At 40.3% G+C, this 27,965-nt stretch overlaps 2 protein-coding genes across 3 annotated transcripts; one reads left to right on the forward strand and one right to left on the reverse strand.

Moving 5' to 3' along the window:
• Positions 1-2,031: 2,031 nt before the first annotated feature.
• LOC100542357 (trifunctional purine biosynthetic protein adenosine-3-like) lies at positions 2,032-17,217 on the reverse strand. Its single transcript, XM_031556144.1, has 17 exons — positions 16,726-17,217; positions 15,804-15,929; positions 15,013-15,097; positions 13,532-13,617; positions 12,853-13,021; positions 11,413-11,672; positions 11,212-11,341; positions 10,430-10,539; positions 9,172-9,370; positions 8,388-8,639; positions 7,942-8,094; positions 7,279-7,485; positions 6,181-6,324; positions 5,730-5,860; positions 3,885-4,026; positions 3,228-3,343; positions 2,032-2,556 (listed from the first exon to the last, which is right to left on the reverse strand). The coding sequence occupies exons 1-17, from the start codon at positions 16,804-16,806 to the stop codon at positions 2,341-2,343; spliced, it is 2,607 nt and encodes an 868-aa protein (XP_031412004.1). The 5' UTR covers positions 16,807-17,217; the 3' UTR covers positions 2,032-2,340.
• Positions 17,218-24,346: 7,129 nt separating this feature from the next.
• DNAJC28 (DnaJ heat shock protein family (Hsp40) member C28) lies at positions 24,347-27,103 on the forward strand. 2 transcript variants are annotated; one of them, XM_010722991.2, is made up of 2 exons: positions 24,347-24,452; positions 25,700-27,103. In XM_010722991.2, the coding sequence occupies exon 2, from the start codon at positions 25,748-25,750 to the stop codon at positions 26,891-26,893; it is 1,146 nt and encodes a 381-aa protein (XP_010721293.1). In that variant the 5' UTR covers positions 24,347-24,452; positions 25,700-25,747; the 3' UTR covers positions 26,894-27,103. The 2 variants fall into 2 exon arrangements, with proteins under 2 accessions (XP_010721293.1, XP_010721299.1); XM_010722997.2 differs by lacking the exon at positions 24,347-24,452 and adding an exon at positions 24,467-24,660.
• Positions 27,104-27,965: the final 862 nt, after the last annotated feature.

Genomic DNA, 27,965 nt, shown 5'->3' on the forward strand with positions numbered 1-27,965 from the left:
TGCAAGGGGTGAAATCACTACCACTAATCGCTCAGTTAACGGTGGTAACATTGGTAAAAGCAGTTTGATCAGTGCCAGGAAGGCCAAACGTAGACAGCGTAACAACCTCAAATTCAAAATCCCAATTCATCAGAGATATCTTGAGCAAGACTCGGGTATTTTGCTGTCTAAGACTGATGAGAAATGGGATTTAAGCACCTATCTGCATTTCTACAAATCCATAAAATGGAAATGTGTTGTGAAGTGGATCTGAGTTACCAGATTAAAATACTACCACCACTCCCAGTCTCAGAGGGATGCTGTGAACTCCGTTGGAGAAAGCTGTTTGATACGATGGTGATAGTATGGAGAACTACAGAGCACAATACCTTGCATTCTATAATCTTATAACATTTATTTGTTTGGTTTGAAACATCATCCATCATGCTTGCTATGCATTCCAAACAATACACAACATGACGTAACTACAGGCCAAGAGCAAAATAAGCAACATGTTTATCATAAATATTAACAGTATATATATAAAGATTTGTTCATCTCTCCTTGTTACAGTTCTTCCTATTTCTCCTACATCGAGCTCCTTGCTCCTGCTCTGGATTGCAAAAGACAAATACAGATTACTATACACAAATGAACAGCGTGCAGCAAGAAATGGAATTCCCCTTTCTCCTCCCTCCTCCTCCACTGAAACACCACTGACATACACATTAATTAAATAAATAAATAAATAGGAGTTTCTGAATGGAGCTGACTCATGCTCTCAAACAGCCCGACACAGCCAGCAGCAGTTACACATCATGTCCCTTACTAGTACAGGATGCATAATTCCAAAACAATAACTTTTTTTTTTTTTTCACTGCATCTAATGGCTGTTAGTGATCTCTCCCCAGGAAAGTCAGCTCTGGCTACATGGCAAGTTGGGCTGGGGATGTCCTGCTGATTTCATGGATGGAGGAAAAAAATGCCTGAAATCTGGTAACAGTTTCTAATCCATTTTCCACCCCAGCAGATACAGAAGTTTTAATACCAAGTTCTGGGAACATCTGTATGCAGTGCCTTCCAGGAATAGGGTGAAGCGTTAAGATTTATGTTTGCTGTGCAGTATTACGCTGCACTGGCAATGTAACCCATGAAGGGCGGTTTATTTCACTTTGTTTTGCCTTCTGAAGAGCTCCTGCCCTGCTGGTCATCGGCTCTTGTTTGGCAGCTCACTACACATCTGTTTGTTACAAGGGCCTACAAAGAGATTTTCATTTCAAAAGTAATTTCAGTGTTCACTTTTGCCTACTTAAAGGCACAACATCAGATCAAAAGGACTGCAGCAGTAATTTTGAACTCCTGATGATGGACAAAGTTCACCATGTTGAAGGCTGAATTACTGAATGCTATGTGCTCTGCATTACTCTCCCACAAAGGCTGGTGACAGTAATCCAGAATGAATATATGAATATACATGATTTCCAATGCAAACACTGAAAAATATGACTGATGTCCAGTGTTGCTGCTTTATTCTTGGCTCTTAGCTGCCTCCGATCCTCACCAGGGTCAGAGTGAAGGCATATCTGTAGTGGCAGCGGGAGGTGCTTGCCACTGACCACATTGAGTTTGCAGGAGAAACCCAGCTGGCAGGAGTGGCTGGTGCTGCCACAGCTTCAGGGAGCACAGGGTTTCAGTGGCTTCACAGAGGTCTGAGAGTTGTGGGCATGGCCTTGCCCCTACAGGATGGGACCAGCAGGGCATCTTCTCTCCTATATGGCCTCGCTGACTCCTCTGTGGCTTGAAACACCATCAGACACCCTCTTCCAGCAGAAAATGATCAGAGGGCTGAAGCACTTCTCCTATGAAGAAAGGTTGAGAGAACTGGGCATGATAAGCCTAGAGAAGGCCCCAGGGAGATCTCACTGCGCCCTTCCAGTACTTGAAGGGAGCTTATATTCAGGAGGGAGACCAACTTTACACAGTAATAATGATAGGACAAGGGGGAATGACTGTAAATTAAAAGAGGGGAAATTTAGGTTAGATGTTAGGAGGAAATTTTTTACTGAGAGAGTGGTGAGGTGCTGGAACAGGTTGCCCAGAGAAGTTGTGGATGTCCCATCCCTGGATGCAGAACAAAGAAATTCAAGATCTGAAATGAGTTTGGCTCCTACAGCCAGTTTTGAAAACTAAGTGTAACTAAATGTGCAAGCCTGAAAAAACTGATCATAGCTCAGAATGGAAACCTGGAACAACAATACACCTACAAAGAGAAGCACATGGTGGAAAGGAAGGAGGAAAGGAAAACCTGGCTACACCACATCGTTTTCTTGTGGATCTGGCATCACCAGAGAGGAAGTGCAGTCATTTTTCTCGAAGACACAGACTTTGCCTTTCTTGTTTCCAGCAGGTTTTACCATCAGCTCCTAATTGCACTGCCCCACTGGCCACTAGCTGCAGGGCGATGGGAAAAGCCCGGCACTCAGCTTCCTTAACCCTTTCTGACAGCATTTCCTCAGTGTCGTCTGCCTTCACAGATACTGGCTCCTGGTGGATTACTGCTTTTGGACAAGATTCCTCCTACAACAGAAATATTGGAAGAAGTCTTAGAAAAGGCTGGTTTACATTGTCAGTGAGGTTATAGAAGATGTTCAAGGCCAGGTTGGATGGGGGCCTAGGCAGCCTGAGCTGGTGGGTGGCAGCCCTGCCCACCGCAGTGGGTTGGGGCTGTGTGGGCTTTAAGGTCCCTTCCTATCCAAAACTTTCTGTGATTCTATGATGAAGACAGGACATAGAAAGTAAGCACAACCACAGATGTGTGCAAGAGGCTATAAATATGTATGAGGGCCACCTCCATTAGGAATACATTCATTGCATGTGTACTGAGTACAGTGGGGATAGATATGGACTAGAAGACCTGGAGGGCACCTTGCTGTGGTTAGGAGAAACTGGAAAAAAGTAAAGTCTGTAATATGAAAGAAAAAGGCAGGACCTTGAGAAACCACAAATAAGTGAGGGAGAAGACAGAAACAAGGCAAGCAAAATGCGGTGAAGGGGCAGGGCCAGCAAAGGATCTCCCCAAACACAAACAGTAAAGTTGTGCAAAGTAATTCCTGCAAACTTTGTGTTTTACTGGAAACAACCCTAACTTCTCTATACATTCTTATCACTTTTTCATGCTTCTGCCTTCAGAAAGGGGAGGAAAAAAAAACAAATTCCTTTTCATCACTGTTAGAAAAGAGGACACTCACCAGGACAAAATGCACAGCACAGCCAGTGACTTTGAATCCAGTTGGGAGAGAGTGCTGATGGGCGTTTCCAGCCTTGACTGGTGGGAAAAGAGATGGGGAAGCATTCAGAATTTTCCCTAGAGATCAGGGTGAGAGGAGAAAAGAAAAATCAATCTGAATGGAATTTCCTTTGAAAATAAAAGTGAGACATGACCACCATTTCAAAACAGCATTCAGCACCTCAGGAGCTCAAAGAACAGACCCCAGAGCAGTCAGGACATAGTGGGACATTTCCATGTTTAAAAGCAAAAAGAGGCTCTCCAGCACAGCTCCTGGGAAAACAAGATGGTTACGCTACCTGCACAGAAAACAAAACTTCTGCTTGCTCCGCAGGCATTTCTTCTTCCCAGCAAGAAGATACACAAACTCCATGACACTGCTCTTTGTCCCTATGTCAGTAATTGTGCCAGCACAGGACACTTCACTGCCAATGCGCAGTCAGAGCTGATGGCTGGAATGAATGGAAGCATGTGGCAGCCCCACTGATTTATATTCCAATCCTCAGTGTCATCAAGGCTGAGGGAGATTTAACCAAAGATGAAGAACTGCGACTGTGTAATTCTGGTAAGCCCAAGCATCTTGTTTTAATTTCTTTTTTACAGAGTTGTAATTTCTTACCTTTCCATTTCCTGAGAAAAGGACTGGACAATATTCTCATAAATCCTGAAAGACATATCAGTTCAACAGCAAATTCTTCAAGAACTCGGTCAATTGTGCTGTCAAATTCAGAGCGACTCCCATATAACTTGTGATCAATCACCTAAAAACATTAAAACACATCAAAAAGCATACCAAAGAAGTAACTTCATGTGAATGAGAGTAGTTTCTTGAGCAACAAAGAAAAAATAAAACATATTAATTCCAGGTCACTCAAAGACTTAATGAGGTATGAACTTGTACATTATTCTGGATACCTGTGATTTATATAAGCATTCCTGGGAACATTCCAATCACTTGCTAGTTTACACAGGCTGCTTATCACAACACGCTGTAATATACATATAAAATCTGCATTAAGAAAAGCCAAGTGAAAAGAGAAACATGGATAAGACAAAAATAAGGAGGACATCTCCAGGATGCCTGGCCAAAGACTGAAGTAAAATCAACATCACCAGACTGTAGCTGCATACTGAAATGTATTTATCCAGAAAGACAGTAAACTGACCAGAGTCCACAAATAAGTGTTGATTCCTGACTATTTCTGACTGTTCACAAAGACATTCAAATAAGGTCCTGACAGAGCTGTCATGCTCTTACCTAGGAAAATGTGAATGATTTTTGACACCATGTAGATTTTTTTCTCCTTTGTCTTGCCAGAGTCTTTATACTGCCAGGAAAAAAAAATGTGGATCCAATTCAGCTGCTGAGGAAGTTGCTGAAAACTTTTTAATGGATGGAGAGCCTCTAAGAGCATTTAATGCCACTTGTGCATATCTGTACAAATATGATAACTGCTTCAAATCATCAAACACTAGACAGAAGAGTTCCTGGTGGGCTGCATTTGAAATCACAGGTTGTTCAATGTTTTCAATAGCTACCTTCTACACTATTATAGAATCATAGAATCACGAAGGTTGGAAAAGACCTCTAAGATGACCTAGTCCAACCGTCAGCCCACCCCCACCACGCCCACTGCCCACGTCCCTCAGTGCCACATCCACACAGCTCCTGAACACCTCCAGGGACGGTGACTGCAACACCTCCCTGGGCAGCCTGTGCCACTGCCTCACTGCTCTTGTTCAGAAGAAATTCTTCCTAACATCCAACCTGAACCTCCCTTGGCACAACTTGAGGTCATTACCTCTCATCCTATTACTGTCACACGGGAGAAGAGACTTCACAAAATAGGATGACATTATGTTATTTTCTTTCTGTGTTTTTGTTTTATGAAACAAACCAGTGAAAGTTTCCATAACACAGTACTACTTTACTGACCAAGAGCAGAAGATTCTTAAATAGTACCACGAAAATGACTGTGCACATGAGGCAAAGGTCTTTCTAAGAAAGGATGAGCCAATGAGACAACATGCTTATATTTTTCACAGAGCCTGAAGTCCTGCTGATTCTGTTACAGCTGTAAGCTGCTTGGGCTACAGTTTTAGATCTTAATCATCAAAGCACTTGCAAGAGTAGAATGTGAGCACATTAATTTATGTGAGATTAAAGCACACCTTCAAGTGCAGGCACATGCTTATTTTAAGTCCCTTCATAACTTGGACTGAAGTACCCATTGAAGAGACAGGAAATGTGCTCACAGCCTCCACTGAGCGCTGTGTAAGGTCAACAGAACTTCCAGCTTTGTCCCTACTGAGGCCTTCAATAGTTTTGTGCTACATTCACTTATCTACATAAAAGGTTGAAACTAGTGTGAAACTTGAAATTTTACCAAGCTTTAAATTAAAAGCCTACAGATTCAGTAGGTGTGAGGTGGTGGTATAGAAGAAAGGAAATAGGTGCCTTTACCCTGGTGGGAATTCCAGCACGGGCTGCATTTCGTAGTTCTTCCACACCAGACTTGCTGGAGATGACAAGGACAACTTGAGCACAGCTGCCTGGTTCTTTTGCGTAATTGATGAGCGCAGCAAGATTTGTGCCTCAAGTGGAAAGAGAGCAAACATTCATGAAAATGGATAAGCATCTGTGTTACTGAGAAGGGACTCTCAGTTTTGTTTATCTAATAAAAATTCTAATTTCAACAAATGCACAAATGGAAGAGGACAAAGCAATTTGTGCACTAATAAATCTCATTTGTTAAGCAGTACAAAACATTATTGAATCCCAGTCAAAATACAGCTTGTTTTCAGAAGACTCCATAGACTACCAAAAAAAGTCAAGGTAGATGCATTTATACCAGGGTTGAATTCACCTCTCTTTGTATGAACATTTCTCTGTGCGATGATAAACAAAATCTCACCTGTTCCAGAGACGAGAACAGCTACTTTAACTTTGTTCTTTCTGGGTTGTTGTTGACTCTCTACAACAGTGTTATTCAGCAGATGCTGGGGGCTGCTCAGCTGCAGAGCTTCAAGAAGATTCTCAACTTTGATGTGAGAACCTCCTCCAAGTATGTACGGAAAACATTAAAAATAAAATATTTTTGATCTTACTTTCCCTTCTAAAATTACTTCACATAGTTCACTAATCATAAATTTCAGTTAAGAGAAAACCTATCAGCAATAAATTTACGCTAGCACCAACTGAACTACAAAAACGGATACTAATTAAATAAAGAAATCACACTAGTTGTGTGTCTGTACTACCCATTGGCTGCAAAGGGCTGGATATGGCATAGTACTTTCAAGGATTATCCCCATCTTTTATACTTCTCCTTTTCTCTCATATTGCAAAATGAAACTAACAATGATGGTAACAGAGCTGACTCTTCATTTTGACTGCCAAAAGTGCTCCCAAAACTGTTCAGGAACCAGAGGAATTTCAGCTCATGTCTTGCTGTACATAATCATTGGATATACCAGTATGAAGACTTATTATTATCACCTGTGACTGTCAGCTGTGGCCTATCCTTTGTCTTTACATGGGATCCATATGAGTTGGAAAGGGGTTGGAAAAGTGTGTTGATTACCATAGTTGTGCTAGAATATAATAGACTAAATAATGTTAAGAGTCCTTACAGACAGTCATCAGGTAAGAAACTGTTCAAGTAATGTCATTCAGCAAGCCGTTTACTCCTCGTGGTATTTAATAATGAAATGTAGATGTGAAAGCACTAAGTAGCCTTAAGTCTAGTGACATAACAAGAGAAAAATGTAAACAACAGACAATTTGCAACAGAACAGTTCCTACGGAACTAAGGACAATGGGTACCTCCCAGGAGATGCTCAGCACTTCACAGAATCACGCTAGAGCAACTTATTCTGCATCGAGTTAGAAATAAATAGTGTACACCTATATGGAAACCCCTCTGAAGAAGGAGAGTGAATCTGTAACATTTGCAGTCAAACCATACTATTTGATTTTTGTGTCTTCATATCCCATTAGGACATCTGCTTACCTGCGTGACAAGGGGCAACAACTTTTCCAATCAGCCAAGCTTCCTCATGTCTCTGTACATCCCTGAGAACATGCTGGGCCAACTCCTTCTGCACAACCAAGACTGCACCAATCCCACAATTGAATGTCTGGGCCATCTCCTTCTCAGAGAGGTTTCCTTCCTTATAAAGCCAGCAGAAGATCTCAGGCATTTTCCAGGTAAGGGCATCTGAAAAAAAGGTTGGAAAATGTACCTGATCAGCACATGTGCGCTACCCATCTGCTATTATATACAGTGATGTATATTACAAGAGCTGATACATGTGAATTCTTGGTATTTTAAGAATATTTCCCAAAGAGGACACTGACCCACCTTCCAGTTAACTTATGGGTGCTGCTTAGGTAAGAGGTTTCTAGACATAATTTGTGCAAGACAAGGCCTTTCTAGGCTTTCTGAGAACATATAGGAAATGATGGCAAATTGAAACATTCTCATCCTCGATGAGCCATAAGGATAAAGTTACAGATGACTTACACCTATTCTATGAGAGATAAAGGAGCCATATGACAAAACAACTTCTGACTTTTTTGGATTACTTGAGCAGCTTCCTTTCTTCTCTTTCAATGAAACAATGAGTAGGAATATAAAATTTATCAAATAGAAACAGCCATATTTGATATTTACCTAGGATAGCACTGACATGTTCTGGCAGGATTCGGGAGATGCCTTCCAGCAACCCTTCCTCAGCAATAAAGACAAAAGACTTCACATGCCCTGAGCGAAGAACAGGCAGCAAAGATGGACTGTACAGTTTTGCTGGAGTCAGCAATACATCTCCTGCAGACAAAAGTGTCAATTCAAAGAGTTTTTTTTTAAAAATTATTAGGTGTTTTGATGGGAATGATTCTTTGAATTGATTCTCCTTGATCTTTCTGGCAGACATATTTGTAAAGTAGCAAACAGTGCTCATCCACTCCTCCAAAACTAACAAAGCAAGACCTACCTATTTCAAAGACTGACTAACACTAATAAACATGTTGAAATAAACAACCTTTGGCAGCACCTAGTTATGAAAAATGTCTATGCACGATCCATTTGGAGGCTTGCTTTAGAGAAAGAAGATATTTTACCTAGAGTCTTGTCACCACAACTGCCAGGCGCTGGGGAGGAGTAGTGCAGGGAGGACATTAAGAGTATCTTCCTTATGATGGTAAAGGCTCTGCCATGAATCCCAGAAGAGGCCAGTCCAATAAACACATCCTCCTCATCAGCTCTCTGCAGACCTAAAAGCATCTGCCCTCGCTCCACTGCACCAACCACAAAGCCAGCCAAGTCATACTCTCCAGAAGAATACATGCTAGTCACCTCAGCAATCTCCCTGCCTAAATGGGGGATAAAAAGCAGTCAGCACAAGCTGTAAACATATTTCACTGTTAACTTTAAATCCATAGCATCTCTTAAAATAGGTAACATATCCAGGACAGCTGTAGAGACATACAGCCTAAACAGCACATTCAGACACTTTTTAAAAGTTCATTGTTTCTTTCCTCATAGCTTCTTTAAATTAATGAAAGAAGAAAGGTGTTTTTTTGCATTTTGCAATACTTACCTGACACTTCTCTGATATGAGGAACATCAGAGCAGGAATGAGAACGTTTGCACCTCAAGAGCGTAAGCCGTGAACAATTTTGATCTTCGTACAAGGATAGATAAGAGAGACCCAGGATCCAAAAAGCAAAAATCATCCTTCCATGCTGACTTGTTTCATAAAGCAAGATTTTGTGCCCTTTTTTTCCCCCAAAAAAGAAACCAAATGTTCTAATGCTATATAATAGAGCTGCCTATAAACTCTATTCACTAATAATCATATTAACATCGGAATCTTCAAATACCAAAGAAGAGGTGTGTTCATACCTAGGAAAGCACATCCTGCATTTTTGCATGTGTCAGCTATTCCTTCTTTGATTGCTTCAGTCACTTTGACATCAAGTTTGCCACAGGAAAAATAGCTGAGAAAGAAGAGGGGCTCTGCCCCTTGAGCCAGGATGTCATTAACACACAAGGCAACCAGGTCCTGACCTATGGTGTCATGTCTCTTACATGCTTGTGCAATCTGCAAAACATGGTAGGAACCAGCAGTGCTGACAGGAGCTACAGAAAACTCAAATGGTAATCAAATAATCAGAAATCTTCATTTCCTTGATAAGCATCACAATAGAAGATACAAGTGGAAGATATCTAGTAGATAATCTAGTTTAAATTAAAACAGCTAATTTTCTTGAAGAGAAAATAAATATATATTTTTAAAGCATTCTTTCAAATTCTAACTACTGCTACTCATAAATTGTTATTTGGGGTTGTTTGTTTATTTTGGACTATTATGTCAAATAGGGCATAAGAGGTACCTTAAATCAATTACGAATTCTTGGGACATCCAACCTACAGAACATCCTAGCAATTTCCATAAATAATACTAGGTTGCTTAAACATTACTGTCCGTTTTGCAATGCCCACTGATTTCCCTGGGCTACACAGCAAAATGGAAGCAATTTCATTAAACAGTGTTTTGTTCATCTGCAAGTTGACAAGGAATGAGATTCTCCACTCCCACCATCCACGAGGAGTCTTTTGGTCCAGCTACCTCGTTACATGGAGAACACAGGCCTGGTTTATAAGCTTCCTTGATAGGCAGGTCTTCTGTAGAGTAAAATGTTATCAAACCTCAGGAAGGCTGCTATTGAATTTTTAAAAAATAATAAATCCTTTTTTTCATCCAGTGACCTGACAGAAGTAATCATGCTACCTCTGCATACAATTTATTAAACTCAGACTGACAGTAATAATTTCAGCACTGTTCTGTACCAGTTTCTCTGAACTGATCCTTCTCAAAGCCAATGGATTTCCCAGAAGAAATTCTAATTCTTAGCTCCTCAAATGCATCACTAAATGTTTTATTATCATCACAAAATATCCAGAATCTCCACATTCTCAATGACATATGTGCTCACTTTGATCAAGTGATCAAATAAGTGATAAAGTTCAACTGACTACTTCAGTGGATTTGGGATGTATTTGTAATGCTCAGAAGAGTGCAGATGGTGCAACTGACTGTGGCACTTAAAACAGTCTTGGGAGATAACATAAGCTTTGCTACAGTTAAGTTGCAAATTACCTGAAGTTTAGGTCCAAGGCCTTTAGTTTGAGATACCAGGATAGGATCATCATAACCAGATGCTTTTAAATCGAAGAAACCAGCAAAGCCTCTTACTTCTGAATGACTGCCTGCCAAATACAAATATGTAAAGGATTGTTTTTAAGGGAAATAAAAAGACCCAAAGCATGCACCAAGCAAGTATTGCAGATTATGATTTCTTGGACAAGAGAAAACAGACAAATCATACATAGCTTTATGAAGCTTGGATCCTAAAGTCATATTTCATGGTGCTGATGAATTTTAACAGCTCTTTTTTTTTTTTCTTTTCTTTTTCTAAGGGCTAAAAAAAAAAAAAAAAAAAAAAGAAGAAGAAATTTTCCTCAACAGATCACTACTAAGAGTGAAGAGGCAAATAGAGTTCTGAAGGCAAACAATAAGTTCAGTAACTGTCTGCCACATCCTAAAAATTGTTTGTGTTCTGTGCTCATACATCTCATACATACAGCTGGTAGGATGATTTCTGTCCAAAATCATTCAATGAATCCAAGAGTTATTCTGTTCACTAAGCTACCCTTGAAGAAGTGCAATTATTCTCATGATAAGCCAACTATCTTTTAAGTAAGATATAAGGAGGAATGAGAAAGAAATGAGTTTTCATTTTTCACAGTGACACCAGCCCAGTATCTCAAACTCAGTTTCAGTGCCAAGAGACTGTCTATTCAACTCCTGGGAAAAAAAAAAAAGTTCTGGTCTCATATGCTATATTGAAGAAATTCAAAGATTCTTTTTTCTAATCTTACCTGATCTGGTACGACTTACAATTGATCTTTTCGGCTGGTAAAACAAAACATCACTGGTTACAGCTTCCACACATCTCTCTTTGTATATCAAACCCCTGCAGGGAGGAAAAGGACATGCTAGCAGCAATAGCTATGTTTTCTGCATAGATCATCATTCATCGCACAAAGGCTAACAACAGATATAACTTTGGGCTAGTATCAACTTCTACTAGTGCCTTTGCTTACATACAGAGACTGTTTGAGAAGTCGAATGCCCCGATGGCCAATGTCCCTCCTGTATGTGGCACCCTTGAAATATATGGCTGCTACTCCCCTGTTGGCTTCTCCCAGTGCTGTCATCAGATCCTCCTTAACAGCAGTAACGGAGAGGACTCTACCACCACTTGTAACCACTCTGCCATCCTTCAGTGTTGTGCCAGCATGGAACACCTGCAGCCCTAACTCTTTGGCTTGAAGCAGCCCTACAAAAGCAAAAGGAACACTGAGTAATTAAAATCACATACTAGGTTGGTAAAGCAGTGAAAATTGAAGTCCTTTCTTCAGTCAAGGGAGAAGAACAATGAGGCTTCCCACTTTACCTTTCTTATGAGAAACAGCATCACCAGTGATGGGCATCACACTCCACTGGCCCAAAAATTCCCTTTTGAGAGAGCTGGTAAGGACACAGATCACACAGGAACAGAAAAAAGGGGATCTAGATACCACTGTAGGACATACGACTACGCTGTGCCAGGGAAAAGCTGTACTGTAACTGGGAATAATTTCTGCAGGGCATTCCAGATGAAATCATTCCACAATTCATAGCAATTTATTACTTGGACTCCCCCGATATTAAATTATTAATGTTAATGGCACTGCCATTAACAGTATTTTCCTGTTAGAGGATTTTTTGGAAGATTGTATTTTGAGGAGAGAATAAGGGAAGAGGAGAAACTGCTGCCATCACCTGGAGAAAGCAAAGCAAAATACACTTTTCCTTTTGCCTAGAGAGATTTTATAAGTGAGTAAAAGTAACCTTTAAACTTGCTGGAATTCTGTTTGCACCACCACAGCACTGTCTTGACAAGGGCAAAGCTGAGCCCGAGCTGGCCTTGCCACAATGGAAACCTAGTGCCCTCTCCTTGTGTCCTAAGGAACAAAGTGTTTGTTAAGCTATTAAAATGCAAGATTCATTGTGAGTTCCAGAGCCTGACTACTGAAAGAAAACTCACCTAGCAGGGGAATTTGTTCAGTTATATGGTTTGCATTTTCACACTTACAGAAGTGCAGAGTTTTCCAGAATACTGCTCATAAAACAAAGTTAATGTAATGGCTGAACTGGAATGGGAGCCAGGAACCAGAGTTTTTCCAGAAGGATATAACATTCTATCACCTTATCTCAACCAGCTACAGACTTTAAAGAATGATACATTGTTAAACATTTAGGTCCTAAGCCACTTTTGACAGCCAAGCTTTCCAGGTAAACAATCCTACTGATCAGTTATTTCTTCCACACGGACAAGCAGTGACAGATGAAGGCAGATTCTGAAGAGCTGAGAATTAGGATGTAGGAAAGCAGGACAACTCTCTGGGAGAAGAGGTAAATGCAAGCCTTCCCAAGTACTGGGCTAGAGAAAATAGTAAATAATCTGCTCAAGTTACCTGTTACTTCCATGCCTTTGTCATATTCTCCTGGGTATCCTAGACTTGCCATGACCACACATACAGCTGTACTGTTTTCTGACCAGGTTGGCATGAAGCTGCAGAGTTTGCCATCAATTGCTGCTTGAATCACTTCATAAAAATCATTTTTAAGCAGTGGAAGAATTACCTGCATAAAATTTTCATAGTGATAGAAGTTAATTCTTCTTTTGCTGACTTACTGAAAATGAATGGAGGGAAAATTCAGGTAACAGAGTAAAATCTGTACCCGCCATACTGAAAATACTGTATTTCCCTGTATCTGTAGAATGGAAAGCATTAATGAACACTAATTTGCAGCAGCTTTTTACAACAGGTAGAAATTCATAACAAGAGATTATGAAGAGACATGAGTTCATGCCCGTCCTAGTATGTGTATATCCAGAAGAATAAAATGAAAGGAGCAGCTCTTTAACTTAAATACTTCAACTAATAATACACAGAAGCTTACCAGCTAAAATTTTAAGCTACCTCATTTTAAGTTACTAGACAGTCTAAGACATTCTCATTCAGACCTGGGCGTTGAGGGGAAGGAAGACAGAAATCCAAATATATTATGCAAATTTCCCAAGACGTGTGATGTAACAGTCAGAGTTAAAGAAGGAAGCACGTTTAAGTTTTCAGTGTGTCTGTCACTCACCTGGCACTGGGGGTCACCAAACTGACATTTAAAGTTTAAAATTTTCACACCATCTTTGGTAAGCATTAACCCCATCTGCAGCACACCTGAGCAGAAAGAACACAATCAGGCAAATGCATTTGTTTATTTTTCAACAACTCTTTTAAATGCAATCCAAAACTTTGGAATGAGGGATGCATTTCTGTCAACTGTAAGAAATTAGAAGCAGGGATTCATCAAGCAGTTGTACACAAGTTGTAATAGTTCCACAGAAACCAATGAAGTGGCTCGCTGCAACGTGACAAATATTGCATCTCATTTTAGACTGAATACAATGGAAAGCAACCTTTTGCTACAGCCCTCTAATTGTAGGTATCCAAAGATCCAATGGAACAGATAGGATGAAAAAGAAAAAACAAAGACCCTACAATGAAACAGTTTCCATAAAACATTGTGATGCAGATCTTGCAATTTTCTTGGATGTAGAACTGTTATCCATAAACACAGATATGTTACTCTGCTTTTCAGGCAAAAATACCAAAACAAAACTCGTGACCATTACTAATAGACAGAAGCAAATACTTTCTGAAGTTTGTATTCTGTTATTTCTACTGCTACACACATGCGAGTATAGTAATCTGAAGTGGGCCTTTCATTGTGTCATGCCCAGAGAATAACAAGTGTTAAATATTAATCCCCACAAAGCATCAGGTCCTCCGGCATCATCCTGAAAATGCTCAACACACATTCATTTCTTACTGCAGGATTGTAAAATCTTACTGAGCACTACAAAAAGGTTACCAAATAGCTGAGAACACATTGCATCTCTCGAGAGTAGAACATAATTATTTTCACATATGTAATCTTTGCAGCTGTTGTTACCTAGAGCAGCTGTTGGCCTACAGTGACAGCAGTGAGCATCTCCTTTCCTTTTCCAAAAGTTCTTAAGACAAAGATCTTAAGAAAACTTAAATTGCTGTGAAGTGAACAGCATGACTGATTATACCTCAGCCTACAAAGAATCTGCTTGCAATTGTTATAAAATGTTCTATTTTCATAAAAATAGGGTACGTTCTATAGTCCAACATTATTCAGATTGAGTATTTTCTAGGTAGTGAAGTTGAAATGCTACAGTTGTAAAAATCAGATGCAACAGCCCACATAATTCAGAAGTTTCCCACATTCTGGCTGAAGGTTTTGTTTTATAACTAATAAGAAATGCATCTGTTAGCCTGTACTGCACAAAATAAATTAATAAATAAAAAATAATAAAAAAATAAAAAATAAGGCACAATACATCTCCTGAAATGCCATCTGTAGAAGTTCTCTCCAAATGAAGAGCTATAAGCCAAGTCAGTAAGGCTTAGTACTCCATGAAAAATGAACCTTTCTTACCTTTTTTTTTTTTTAATAAAGATTGTTTGGAATTCAAAAGCAATCCCAAACATTGAAATTAATCTTGATAGAACTTTACCTTCATTTTCAGTTGAATACATACTTACCTACATATGCTGCTCCTTCTTGTCTCAGACTGTCAATCACGTGTTGAAGGATAGCATCATTGATTTTCTCTAGAACTTCCGGTACCTGATGATCAACATCAAACAGTAATGACACTAGCTCTTGGTCCTGGAAGGACTGGGGTAAGTGAATGCCTCAACTGCCACTCCCACCTAGTATGCTCCTCACATTATGGAGTTACTGCCCTGAAGGACAGATATACTGATGCTCTCTCTCTCAAAAATTTTTGTTTCCTTCTTTCTTTACAGGACCAACTTTAAGGAGGTTTGAGACACTGAAAACCTAGGCTGTACACAATCAGATTGTTTCTGTAGTTGTAGAAAACACACCAGTAATGTATTTGAGCAGCATACATTATTAACAATAAATGCAAGATTATGTTCAAGACAAAGACTTCAGGCACATGGAAATTTTGCTGGAACATTTCAAATGATGTTAATAGGAGCAAAGCAATACAAAGCTTAGAAGTAATCTAAAAGGTAAATACCAAGTTTGGAAAAAAGGAAAAGATAAACCCCAAGTTCATAAAGAAGGAAAACACCAAGTTTAGGAATAATGGAAAAGATAAAAGAGACTATTCCTCAGAGCACAGGCGAAAGAAATCCTACAGAAGGACTGCTAAAGCTTGAGCCTGTGTTGCTCTTACACAAGCACAGAATCAATGAACTCCACAAGAAATTCAGCCCATGTGACAGTAACAAGGTTGAGCCCTAAAGGTGCGTTAACCACAGGTGTGATCACCTTTATTGCAGGCCAAGGAAGACTGCTGTACCTGAGGAACTGGGCAGTAAGCTCCCATCCCTTCAGTGTTTGGACCCTGGTCACCATCCAATAACCGTTTGTGGGCCTGGGCTAGGGGCACTGAGGCAACAGTGACACCATCCGTGAAACACAGGCACTGTTAAGAGAGGCACAAGACACAGGAATAGTGACAACATCCTGTGCCATAGGAAGTTAATACTACTGGTCACAGGCTGAGGTAAATTTAGGAATCTGCTAGGAAAAGCTAGGAATCTAAGCTAAAAAGCAATGGGATTCATTCATTGCACTGCAAGGCTGATGACACAAAGAATTCAATGAGCTCTCTTTTTCTTATTTTTAAATGATGAAGATAAATGATGGCGCTCATACGAATGACTTTCTGATGAACCAGATCTTGAACTATAACTGGACATGTGCTTACCTTAGCTTAACGGAATTATTTGCATGTTTGAAGTTTAACACCTTTACTTGCAAATCCGAGGCCTGAATGAGTGTGAGGTATTCTCAATGCAGAACAAACTTTTCACAAATATTTTTTTCCATTGTCATATTATTAAGTTTTATCTTGCCACTGAATAATAATAACCCACAGCAGAAGAAGTGCTGAAGTGGGCACTAAGTATTAGCACAAAATTAATGATGTAACAAGAATTACCAAGACAAGGTCCATATAAAAATGTTTTAGGTGATCATAGGGGGAAAAAAAAAAATTTCCTCATAAAAAGACCACCATAATTGTAAGTGTATGGCTAATGTAGGAAAAATTCTGCTGACATCATAATTGGCTAGTATGACATCAGATTGCTTAACTTACGTATTATTTGTCAAATAAACATATAAAACTATTTGAAACAATAAATGTGTGGTTATGCACAAAACATAGCAATAATGCCAAGGAATAAGAGCACTTAACTATGAAATTGATCACATACAGAAAGTTCTTCCCCTTGAAGAAGTTCTTCAATGACAATGATCTCTCCAAACATTCTGTCCTGCACACACAAAAAAGTCATCAGTCAATAAACATAGCATCTAATGACTAAATCCTCTATTTATTTTCTTTTATTGGAAAAGACAATGGATATGAAAAGCTGCAGCTTGTCTGAATCCTAGGATGCTGGGCAAAACTTGTAGAATCTCACTCAGAGATACGGAAGAGACATTGTCAGGCACCAGGAGCAAAAGGGAAATGGAAAAGCTGGAGGGTCAGTAAAGTGGGACCTAGTGCTGGAATGAGAGTTCAGCACAAACTCCACAGAGCCCTGCTGAGTGCCCACCATCTGTGAGCCAACCTAAGGGAAATTCCCCAGTACCCACAAGGATGAGGAACAGGGAGAAAGTCCCACAGTGATCAAATACGTCAGACATGCAGATTGAAGCACCAAACCTAACGAATACATGCAGCTAGGCGGCAGCAGCGCTAATTTCCAGCCTTAAGTGCAAGCTGGATAGATGCAATTTTGAGGTTCCTCTTGCTCTTAGTCAAGGACATGAATTGCATTCCCACTATTTAATTAAAGACTTCTCCACCTGCATAACCTCTTGGACAGCTTTGCAGGCTTCTTCTTTGCTGGCTGCAATAGTCACTTCCTTTCTAGCTGCAGGGCCCCTTGCCCGTACCACTCGAGCAGGAAAGTCTGTGCTTTAAAAGGAAAGCAAAAGATTCAAGCATCTCTACTGCATCCCATGAAAGGCACATTTTAAAGCTGAATACTTCCCATGTTCTTCCCTTTTTATAAATGTTTAAGGAATAGCACATCAGAAAAATGCATTCCAGTAGCCAGTCCATCCTATCATGGAGGTGAACAGGCTTTTGCAGTCATTGATAAAGGACTGTGAGTTGGAAATCCATGAATTTTTGTTATTGGTTCTGATACCACCTCACTGTATACACTTGGACATGTCAATTAACTTTAACACTGTTTGCAGTGTCTTTCTCTTTTCCCTGATTTGGATTACTATTTTATTTGTGTCACAGGGTTGTAAAGATGAATTCATTGGTGATTTGTAAGCTTGTAACACTTGAATGTACTATAGAAACCTATTAACCACCATGGAAATTCTGACTAGAGTTGTAAGGTTAAGGTTGACTTAGGTCTTGATATGTAAGGCTATACTAGAATCCCCAGAATTGTTCTGCTTACTTTTGAACATAAACTAAATCTGGAAAGAGAAAAAAATAAAAAATAAACAGAACAAAAAGACAGTGCAGCTTATTTTAACTACAGCTTTATCCATTCACTTCTCTCCAGTTTGTGTCAAACGGAATGTCCCTTTGAAAGAGGTGATTCATCACACTAGTGTACTTCCTGAAACACCTCACTCCTCTTTTTCACGCTGTAATTTATATTAGGATAAACCACAACCCTAGATTTTTACAAGCAGCCAAAGTCGACTCACACAGAGCTCCTTTTCTCAGCAGCTTAATAAGCTGAACTGTGACGGTGTTTTGCTTTTGAAGTCTTAGGTACAGTTACAGACATAGAAGTTGGCTTGTTTCTCTACGTGTCTATCATATATACAATGCTGTCACAGGGCAAGCCTGGACAAAGTCCATAAAAAGGTAGTCAGGTTTTTTTTGAGGAAAAAAAAAAAGTTCTGCCAGAATATACCACATGATCTATGTGACAGCAATGACAAAGAGTCTGTGACACCAGCACAGTCCAATGTAGCTGAATACAGCCACTGCTGTGACCCACAACCAAAACAGCCACAGCAGAAAGTTATTCTCCCATATGATCCCCCATGACTTCTGAGGTATTACTGATCAAAGCAATTGCAGAGATCTGCAGTCACTTCTCTCTCACATGTAGAGAGAGATACTGTGCAGCTCTGACAAATGAAGATTCTTTAAATTATCAGTATTTAGCCAGTTCTTCCCAAATCACACTATAGAGATGCTGCTGTTATCTGTCTGTGTAAAAATGATTTTTATCCCTTCTTACCCTTACACAAAATTTTACTGAAATCTTCTTCTCTGCCACATTTTTTCTTATAAATGGCTAACTAGCATCCTGACGAAGCTGATTAAAGGGAAGAAGATCTGTTATCTGTGAACAGAAAAATCAACCTGTTAAGTGCCCTGCTCCTTCACTATCTGTCTCTGGTTATAAAATTGGTTCAAAAGTATTCAGTAGCCACTTAAAAATATGAACATTTGAAAACAAAACACTAAGTCACTAGTTCTAGGTAACTATTATGGGCAAAGGCCAAGCGCATAAATAACCCAACAGAGAAGGTGTTTCCTGTATCAAAGCATTTACCTGATAATAAACCTACAGGCTTCCTGGGGATTGGTAAAAGCTTTCCATCTTGCTGTTGGGATCCCATGTCGATCCAGAAAAGCTTTGGCAAAACTGGTGTTGGATGCTAGCTGAGCTGCTTTTGCTGACGGTCCAAAACATCTTACTCCAGCTGCTTGTAAGTCATCAACAATACCTAGTTATCAAAAATAGCAAAAGAATCAAGTCATCTCTCTAGAAACATTCTGACAAAATGAAAGCTGTGTAGCCATTCCAGCATTCTGCTAACACTTCTCATTGTTTCAAACAACTAATCCATCCTTAAAACAAGGTTCTGAATATCCAAAAATCTTGTTTCCCATTACTAAGAAGTGTCACAGTTACCAACTCATGGCTATATGACTGTTTGGTACTTCTGCTCACTGTTTATGACATGGAGATCTTAAATATCACATGACAATAAATGTCAGCAATGGTTTTGGTACTGCTACATAAAGTAGCAATGTTGGGATTATTGCAAGAAGAATCTTTATAGCAAAAAACACGGCAGAAGACACAATAGCTGTAACCATCACTGACTTGTAGTCCTGCATGATTTCCCCTGTCAATTTGTAACATACAAAAAGCAGCATACAGCTATTGAGCCAAAAATTTCAGGCTGCTGCCACTCGTATCTACAAGTTGCTCCAAATTTTCTTGCACTTTAGTTTAATTCAGTCAGTGTGTGCATTCAAATCCCAAAGAGAACATACTAAAGCAAGATTCGAGGTGCTGATTTTTACTGTCAAGATAATTTACTCCAGGCTTACCAGCTGCCAAAAGAGTTTCTTGTCCAACTACTACAAGTCCAATGTTATGGTCTTTGCAGAACTGGGTAACAATAGTGTGATTGCTCACTAAAACAGCTGAAAAGGAAAAGGATATATAAGAAGATACTGCTGCAAAGCCTAAATAAGAAATGGAAGATACAAGATTCAGTGTTCAATCTCCCTTAAAAGTATGATTAAAAAACTGAAAGAGTTAGCAGCCCATGAAGGGCAAAATGAAACAAATAATACAATAATAACAGAGTGCAGAATGAAAAGTGAACATTTCCAGTTTACACTGCTCTCTTTATTATACATTTACTATCTTATTACCTGCCTTCCATTTCATATATATAATCAGTACAAACTTTTTGAAGTTGCTTATCATAGCAGACTAAAAACTTCTAAAAATGAAACCTTAAGTTCATAAGAAAACTCAAGCTTAAGATCTGAGCTAAGATTTAATCAGTGTTAGTGAATCATTTAGCTGAGCAGCCTAGGACCAAAGTATTTGCCAACAAGAAGGTAGTATCTTTGAGCCTTCTCTTCCACTGTTAAGCTGGAATGAAATTTGTCAAGCATAACAAATAATAGGAGAAAAGAGATGAGGTATAGAAATACACAGTTTCATATAATCCTCAGTATCTTAAGAAGCTAGGATAAAAATAGATACAATATGATGTTTTATTAAGCAGTTCTAATATACAGAAACAAAACATACTGAAAAAAAGGCATGCCTTAAGTAACTTGTAGTACTGGTAACAGAAAAGAACTGTTGTATTCTACTAACTGAATACAAATGTGGTCAGTTCCATTTCAATTCCCGCATCCGTACTGCCAACTGCTTCCCACAGTATTTGACTTTTCCCCCTCTTTTTACCTGAATTTGAAATTTTTCCATTGTTGGCTGTCCCTGCGTTTCCAGGAGCAACAAACACTTGTTTTACATGTGGGGACTGGGCCAGCTTCCAGGCCAATGCGTGCTCTCTCCCTCCACTGCCGATCACAAGCACTCGATCAGCCATTGGCCTGTGCAAACCCAGAGTCATTATGTTGATTACTATCTAGTTATTCCACAAACTCAAGTAAAAATAAGCAAAAAAATGTGCTACATCCCTTACTTATAAATGGTAAGTAATAGCAATCCAGTTCTTATCAGAAAGATATCTACAAGGCATTGCAATTATAGAATCATAGACTTGTGGAATCATAGAATCACAGAATGGCTTTGGTTGGAAGGGACCTCAGAGATAATCTAGTTCCAAACCCCTGCCGTGAGCAGGATTGCCAACCATTAGTTCAGGCACTAGATCAGGCTGCCAGAGCCCTATCCAACCTGGCCTTGGAACAGAGAGTCCAGGACTGGATCAGTAGTGGATACTTGCATCATTCACATTCTGATTTAAACACAGTGAAATCACAGAGAATTCTTCCACTTGTTTCAGCACTGTCAATATTTCCTCTCTTAAGCAGCAGGCTGAAATAATCTAATGTCTAAGTCTCACCAAATCCTTCACACAACTGAAGAAGACAGGACAGGAAGTTTCATACAAATGCTCCAGGTAACTTAGCGGGTATCTCAAACTGAACACTGTGGTCAGCCTGGGAACTTCCATGAGTGTAAACACCTTCAATAATAAATAGCAAAGACAGTCTTCAGACAGGTTTTATACTTTGACAACTGCTAAGAGGATAACTTGAGCAGAACAGCATGCTCAATAAAAGAATAACTGTTAATTTCACTACCAGACTGACATTTAAAACGGTTCCTCGATAATATTTCTAGGCAAATTAGTTTTGATTTATTTCAGAAATATTATCATACCAACATCTGCAAATTTAATTTTTCCATATGTCCTGAATGTGGACAAATGTCAGAAAGAAAAATAATCTCAGAGCATGACCTTTAAGGAAGACGCTATCGGCATAAAACAGTCCTTACCCAGGAAATACATAATAAATTAAAGTTACCATAAAACAACTGCTTTGTAGGCAACGTTGTCAGCCTTTTCAAAAGAAATCACAACTGTTGGTCTGAGTTCATCACGCAGCTTCCAAAGGTGAACAAAAACTAAATATGTGACACTGAGTTACTGCTGTGATACAACAATAATAATGTTCCTAGTTCCCGAGACAGCATTAAGATGTCTACACCTAATATCAACAAAGTGAAATTTAACTAAGTATTTTCATAGTTATTAAATTGTCCAAGTGTAATATAAGCACTTCAGGTGCCCTGTCCTGCTGTGAATTATCTAAGAGAGATTTTAAATTTTAAGTACTGTACTTTATGCACATAAACAGGGAGAGTGTGCTTAATGCTCTATCAATCGCCAGACCCATTTCCAGGCAAAATAATTTTCCTTCTTTTTCCTTCATACTGTGTAAGTGTCCAGTATGTCAGCCTTTGTCTTTTCTTTTTTCACTGCTTGACAAATATTTCTGTAATCACAAGGAAGATGCTATGAGCTTAAAAGTAAGGAGTAAGAATTGCTGTATCTATAGCAAAGATGCACTCTACAAAGCTTCAGTGGTAATTAATAAAAAGCCAAGTGTTTTTAAAAGCAAAATAGTTTTTTTCTTAATCATCATTTCACAAATCACCAAAGTTTTAGAAGGCAGAATAAATTCAAATTGCTAACTGGGAACAGAGTGAGACCAAGCAATGCCTCCTATTCTGTAGGGAAAAAAAAAAAGAAAGAAAAAAAATGCATTTCCATTTTACATCACAGTGAGAACACAAAAAAAAACCTTTTTTTTTTGCAAAGCAACTTGCATGCATGCTGGAAGAAAAGAAAGCCATAAGAGAGCCAGTCCTAGAGGAAGGGCTGTGCAGAGGGGTATCTCTTTTAGAGCATCTTTTCTTACCACGTCAGACCCTGCAGCTTGTTCACACAAAAGGCTGAGGAGTCCTCCTGATGAATTCTAGTTTTCCTTCTGCTTCTGCTTCAGATCCAAATGACTTCTGATCCCCTAAATCCAGAGATAAGGATGAAAGCCTGAAAGAAGCAGACAGACATGCATGCTGTCCTGTCCCCTTATCGTGTCTGATGGTAGCTGGCAGCATCACCTTAGTGCCTCCTGCTGTATGAAACAGACCTCCTGAAAAACTTCAGCAGTGTGCACTGTTCTTCCTTCTTTCCATTTTTCCTTAGCTAATGATGAAACAACTCCTCCCAACCAATCAGTCCTACAACGTTAACAGTATTCAATACCTAAAAAAAAAAAAAAGATCTACAATAAGACATGAAAAAGTGGGATCACTCAGTTTCCATGCTGTTCACAGCAATATTACGTCTTCTAACAAGACAGGATTCTCAAAGGCAGCGTGGAAAAATAAAACACAGCTTTCATGATCTACAACTAAACAGAAATATTCAGGTTAAAAACAACCCACCAAACTCTCACATCTCTGTTCAGTGTAATGAAATATATCTTTAGATTTATACACAAAAATTATCTTCGTGTCTTGCATGTACATGAATCATGCCCCCCTTGATTAATACATGTTTTACCTTCAGAAGAAACTTAATACAGACATCGTCAGGGATAACATATAGTGTTATTTTATTTTCCACTGAGTCCTGTGCTGTTCTCTTCAGCATCCTAGTCCTGTCATGACAGTACCTGAAGCCATTTGGTTAGCAACCAACAAGCTTGTCGTGCTACTGTTCAGCACTGAAAACCAAATTAGCCCATGCCAGCGTAACACTGAACAATATCTCTGCCTCTTAAAGTCAGGCAGTGAACAAAAGAATACACTAACACAAGCACGTTGTTTTCACACCACTAAAGTTTTCAAAGTAAACCCACCAAGTGTGTTCAAAAATTCCAAGTGTGTACTGCTGAACAGACACTGTACTGGAATGCTGTGGTTTGTGGACATGCATGCCATATAAAAACCCTAAGCATCGCTTAGCAACTATTTCTAGACCCCTCTCTTTAGTTTTGTGGATTATTTCACATTTTCTATCCATGAGTGAACAGCAAAATGCCAGAATAAGAGTCTTATTTCTTGTAAGATGAAAGAAGAATAACACTTCTGTCTCTTTGCAGGGTTTCTTGTAATAGCCAGGATGTGTGAAAAATTAAGTCAGGAACAAAATTCCCATAGTCCCGAAACATTACACAAATTCGTGAAGCATTCCACATTTTCTTAGGAAGGAACGACATCAAGTTGCACCAGGTGAGGTTCAGGCTGGATATTAGGAAAAATTTCTTCTCAGCAAGAGCAGTGAGGCAGTGGCTCAGGCTGCTCAGGGAGGTGTAGTCACCGTCCCTGGAGGTGTTCAAGAGCCGTGTGGATGAGGCACTGAGGGATGTGGGCAGTGGGGTGTGGGGTGGGTTCAGCGCCAGATCACATGTATAACCATAAACCTGAAGAGTGAAGCGCATGAAGCGCACCAGTCGCCATATTGCCACCGGCCGAGCGCACCGCGCATGCCCCCAGCGGCGAGCCCGCCATTGCCCCTCCGGCTCGCATACCACCGAGTCACGTGTCTCCCGGCAGAGCTGGCGACGGCGCTCGGGCGCCCCCCGGCGGGCGGCGGGGAAACGTCCGTGTGAGACAGAGAGAGCAGGGCAGGGGAGCGGGGAGGCGGCGGGCAGCAGGTGAGGCGGCGTCGCGCGGAGGGGTGTCTCTCCCGCCCTACATATCAGTGCGTGTGGGCGCTCTTTTCGTGAGTGCCATCGCCCCCGCGGCCTGGTGGGGGTCGGCCGTTGGGAGCAGGAGGGGCGGGGTTAGGTCCGGCTGCTGCATTCCGCTCGCCTCGGCCCTGTCCCCGCAGCCTGTCCAGCGTAGTTAGAGCCGGCCCAGGGGGTAAGAACCCGTTTTGTAAGGACCGCTTCATATCAGGACATTGAATTTCAAGAGATTGTTCATTGATCGGGTGTTTACGAGGGTGGATAGTGATAGGACAAGGGGAAATGGTTTTAAACTGAGACAGGGGAGGTTTAGGTTAGATATTAGGGGGAAGTTTTTCACACAGAGGGCGGTGACGCACTGGAACAGGTTGCCCAAGGAGGCTGTGGATGCCCCATCCCTGGAGGCATTCAAGGCCAGGCTGGATGTGGCTCTGGGCAGCCTGGTCTGCTGGTTGGCGACCCTGCACATAGCAGGGGGTTGAAACTGGATGATCATTGTGGTCCTTTTCAACCCAGGCCATTCTGTGATTCTATCATCATTCCATTTAAGTGGTAGGTGTGTGAGGTTTATGGACAAATGGAACAAAATTATCTTTACCAACCACCTAGTGGGAGAGAAAGCAGTGATCTATATGCTGTGCTATGTTGCAAGTCCAACAAGGTTACTGTCCCTCTGTACTCAGCACTGGTGAGGCTGCACATTGAGGGCCATGTTCAGTTTTGGGCCCCTCACTACAAGAAAGATGTCGAGGCCCTGGAGCATGTCCGGAGAAGAGCAGCAGAGCTGTGAGGGGTCTGAAACACAAGTCTGTTGGGGAATAGCTGAGAGAACTGGGGTCGTTCACTGGAATTCTGCAACGAAAAGGATATTTCCAGTTTATGTTGCGCTGAGTTTATAGAAAGGCAGTAAAGCTTTGACCTTTTGGGAAGCAAGATGTGCATAACAAACCTGTGCCGCTGTTGCTATGGCAGGAGAAAGCTGTAATGTGAATTAATTTTCATTTACATCATAATACTTCTACTACTACTTCAGTAGAAATTAACAAGAAATTCAGAATTCACTGTTAGTCTGCAAAAGAAAGAATACTGCATATGGTCTGAAATTTTTTGTAGGGATTTCTTTGGTTCAGATGATATAACAAAATAAGAATTGAACAAGCTGTATAAGTTCTCAGAAACATACTTAATATGATTTTTAAAAAATGTGTCTGTAGGTTTGTTTATAATGTATCTGCGTCTGAAGAAATAGAAAGTGGTTTTATATGATGCTGACTAACACCATAGGACATCATTTAATGGTACATCAAGCAATGATTCCAAGAAGCCTGAAGCCATTTTCCTATATCTGTGGCAATAGAATGTTGTCAGGCTACAAACCTAAAAGGAATGTCAAGGACTCTTACAAAATTCTTGAGCTTGAGGAAGGATGTTCACTCGATGATATCAGAAATTCGTATCGAAGTCTTGCCAAAAAATACCATCCAGACAGCGGTTCCATCACAGCAGATTCTGCAGCATTCGTGAAAGTAGAAGAGGCATACAGAGTTGTGCTTAATGATGTGGCAAACAAAAAGAAATCCACTGAGAGTAAGGAAGAGGAGGAGGAAGACCAGCTCAAATCAAACACGCCACAGCATAGACACTACTTGAGTTTTGAAGGTGTTGGTTATGGAACACCGAGCCAAAGAGAAAAGCAGTACATGCAGTTCAGAGTAGATCGTGCTACTGAGCAAGTGTTGGCATACCGAACGCGGAGACTTGAAAACCAGTCTGTCGCAACGGACCTCATGAGAGCCAAGGACGTGAGACAGAGCAAAAAAGTGAAGATAACTCAGGCAGTTGAACGGTTGGTCGAGGACCTCATCCAGGAATCAATGGCAAAAGGAGATTTTGACAACCTCAGCGGGAAAGGAAAACCTTTGCAGAAGTTTTCAGATTGTCCGCATATCGATCCTATGACTCACAACCTGAACAGGATTCTGATAGACAACGGATACCAGCCGGAGTGGATCCTCTTGCAGAAAGAAATCCGGGAAACGATCGAGCGATTAAGAAAGAGCTTAGTGGAATCCAGGAGTAAGCTTGGAGAGTCAATGACTCCGTATAGGCAAAAGGAATGGAATCACATCTGTGAGCAGTTCGTGGAAGATATCAGGAAGTTAAACAAAAGAATTGACAGCTTCAATTTAGTTGTACCTATTCTGAGCAGACAAATGGTGCACTTTAGTGCAGACAGAGAAATCATTCGAGCACAAAAGACTTACGAAGCTTCGATGGAAAGCACGGAGGCTTCGATGGAAAGCACGGAGGCTTCTGGTTCAGACACAAAGGAAAACAAAGGGGAAGGTGTTAAACGGTTTGGGTGGAAGTCTTCTCTACTGAAGTGGTTAAATACTACATTGAAATAAGATCATATTAGCACACCTCTCTTGTCAAGTTTTTGAATGCACTTTATAACTAAAACCCGTAGCATGAGAGAAATTTCAGATTCACTGAAAATGTAAAATCCTGGCTGTTATACCTCTTGAAAGGAATTGGGGTGTCTGATATTCACTTGTGGGTAATTAATTCTTTGTGAATGCTGCTAAGGAGCAAGTGAATTCAGTTCTCCTATTGCAGCCCGTTTTTCCTTCTGCTTAAATCAAAATTTGTGCTTAACTTTTTGGTGTATAATTTAATGATTTGTACAATGCTGTTATTTCTGCAACATGAAACCGACGCCTAAGTAAAACATTGTTAAGGACAAAGTGGAAGTAAAAGTCTGGCTGTGCCCTTTACTTTGACCTTTATCCTTCCTTGTTTAAATGTCCTTCGGCATAGCAGGCTGAGAAAGATCAGGTTTTAATTCTCATTATGTTCCACGGGAATTGGATGTGAATTGCTGTTTAAATGAATGCAGTGACCGATCTGAAAAGAGCTAATTGTAAGTTGGATTCGTTGCACGAGCGTAAATAGGAACCAGATTCCAATAAATCCAACTCTGATGGAATCCATTTTGGCTCTCCATGAAGATAAGTATCAGCAGTTTAAATACTGAAGTTGCCGTAATGGATGAGTCAGCATTCGGAATGGCTTTTGTGTACCTTTTAAAGCTACTTGGTTATAATGGAGCAGATGAGACCTGATTCTCAGCACTTACAGCCAGCCTTGTGCCTGTAGCATGAAAAGCTGCCAGGTGCAAAAGTCACTTTTTCAATAATTATAATGACGAGTAAAAAAAAGAAAGACCAACAAGCAATGGTAATTTAAATTTAAATTAGCTCTAGATGTGGGATGGAGCAATTCAGTTTCAGTGTCACTGCTGCGTTTTGCCTACATCTCCCTGAAGTCCGGCTATCCAACCTTTTGTGCCAGGCGGAGTTTGTTCTGAGGGTTGTTTGAAGTTTGTGCTTAGGATGCCCGTGCCGCCTCTTTTAGCTTTACGGGAAGAAAGCGACGCGAAGAGCGCCGAGCCCCGCGCACAGGGGAGCAGGACCGGAG

Source organism: Meleagris gallopavo, chromosome 1, assembly GCF_000146605.3.
Source record: "Meleagris gallopavo isolate NT-WF06-2002-E0010 breed Aviagen turkey brand Nicholas breeding stock chromosome 1, Turkey_5.1, whole genome shotgun sequence".
NCBI classification, from domain to species: Eukaryota; Metazoa; Chordata; class Aves; order Galliformes; family Phasianidae; genus Meleagris; species Meleagris gallopavo.

Coding starts and splice junctions, on each gene's coding strand:
- LOC100542357 (XM_031556144.1), bottom strand. CDS start 16,806: ATGACTTTTTTGTGTGTGCAGGACAGAATGTTTGGAGAGATCATTGTC. Junction 9,371..10,429: donor GCCTTGGACCTAAACTTCAG/GTAATTTGCAAC, acceptor CATGTTTTGCAG/ATTGCACAAGCATGTAAGAG. Junction 8,640..9,171: donor TGCAGGATGTGCTTTCCTAG/GTATGAACACAC, acceptor TCCCCCATTTAG/GCAGGGAGATTGCTGAGGTG.
- DNAJC28 (XM_010722991.2), top strand. CDS start 25,748: ATGATGCTGACTAACACCATAGGACATCATTTAATGGTACATCAAGCA.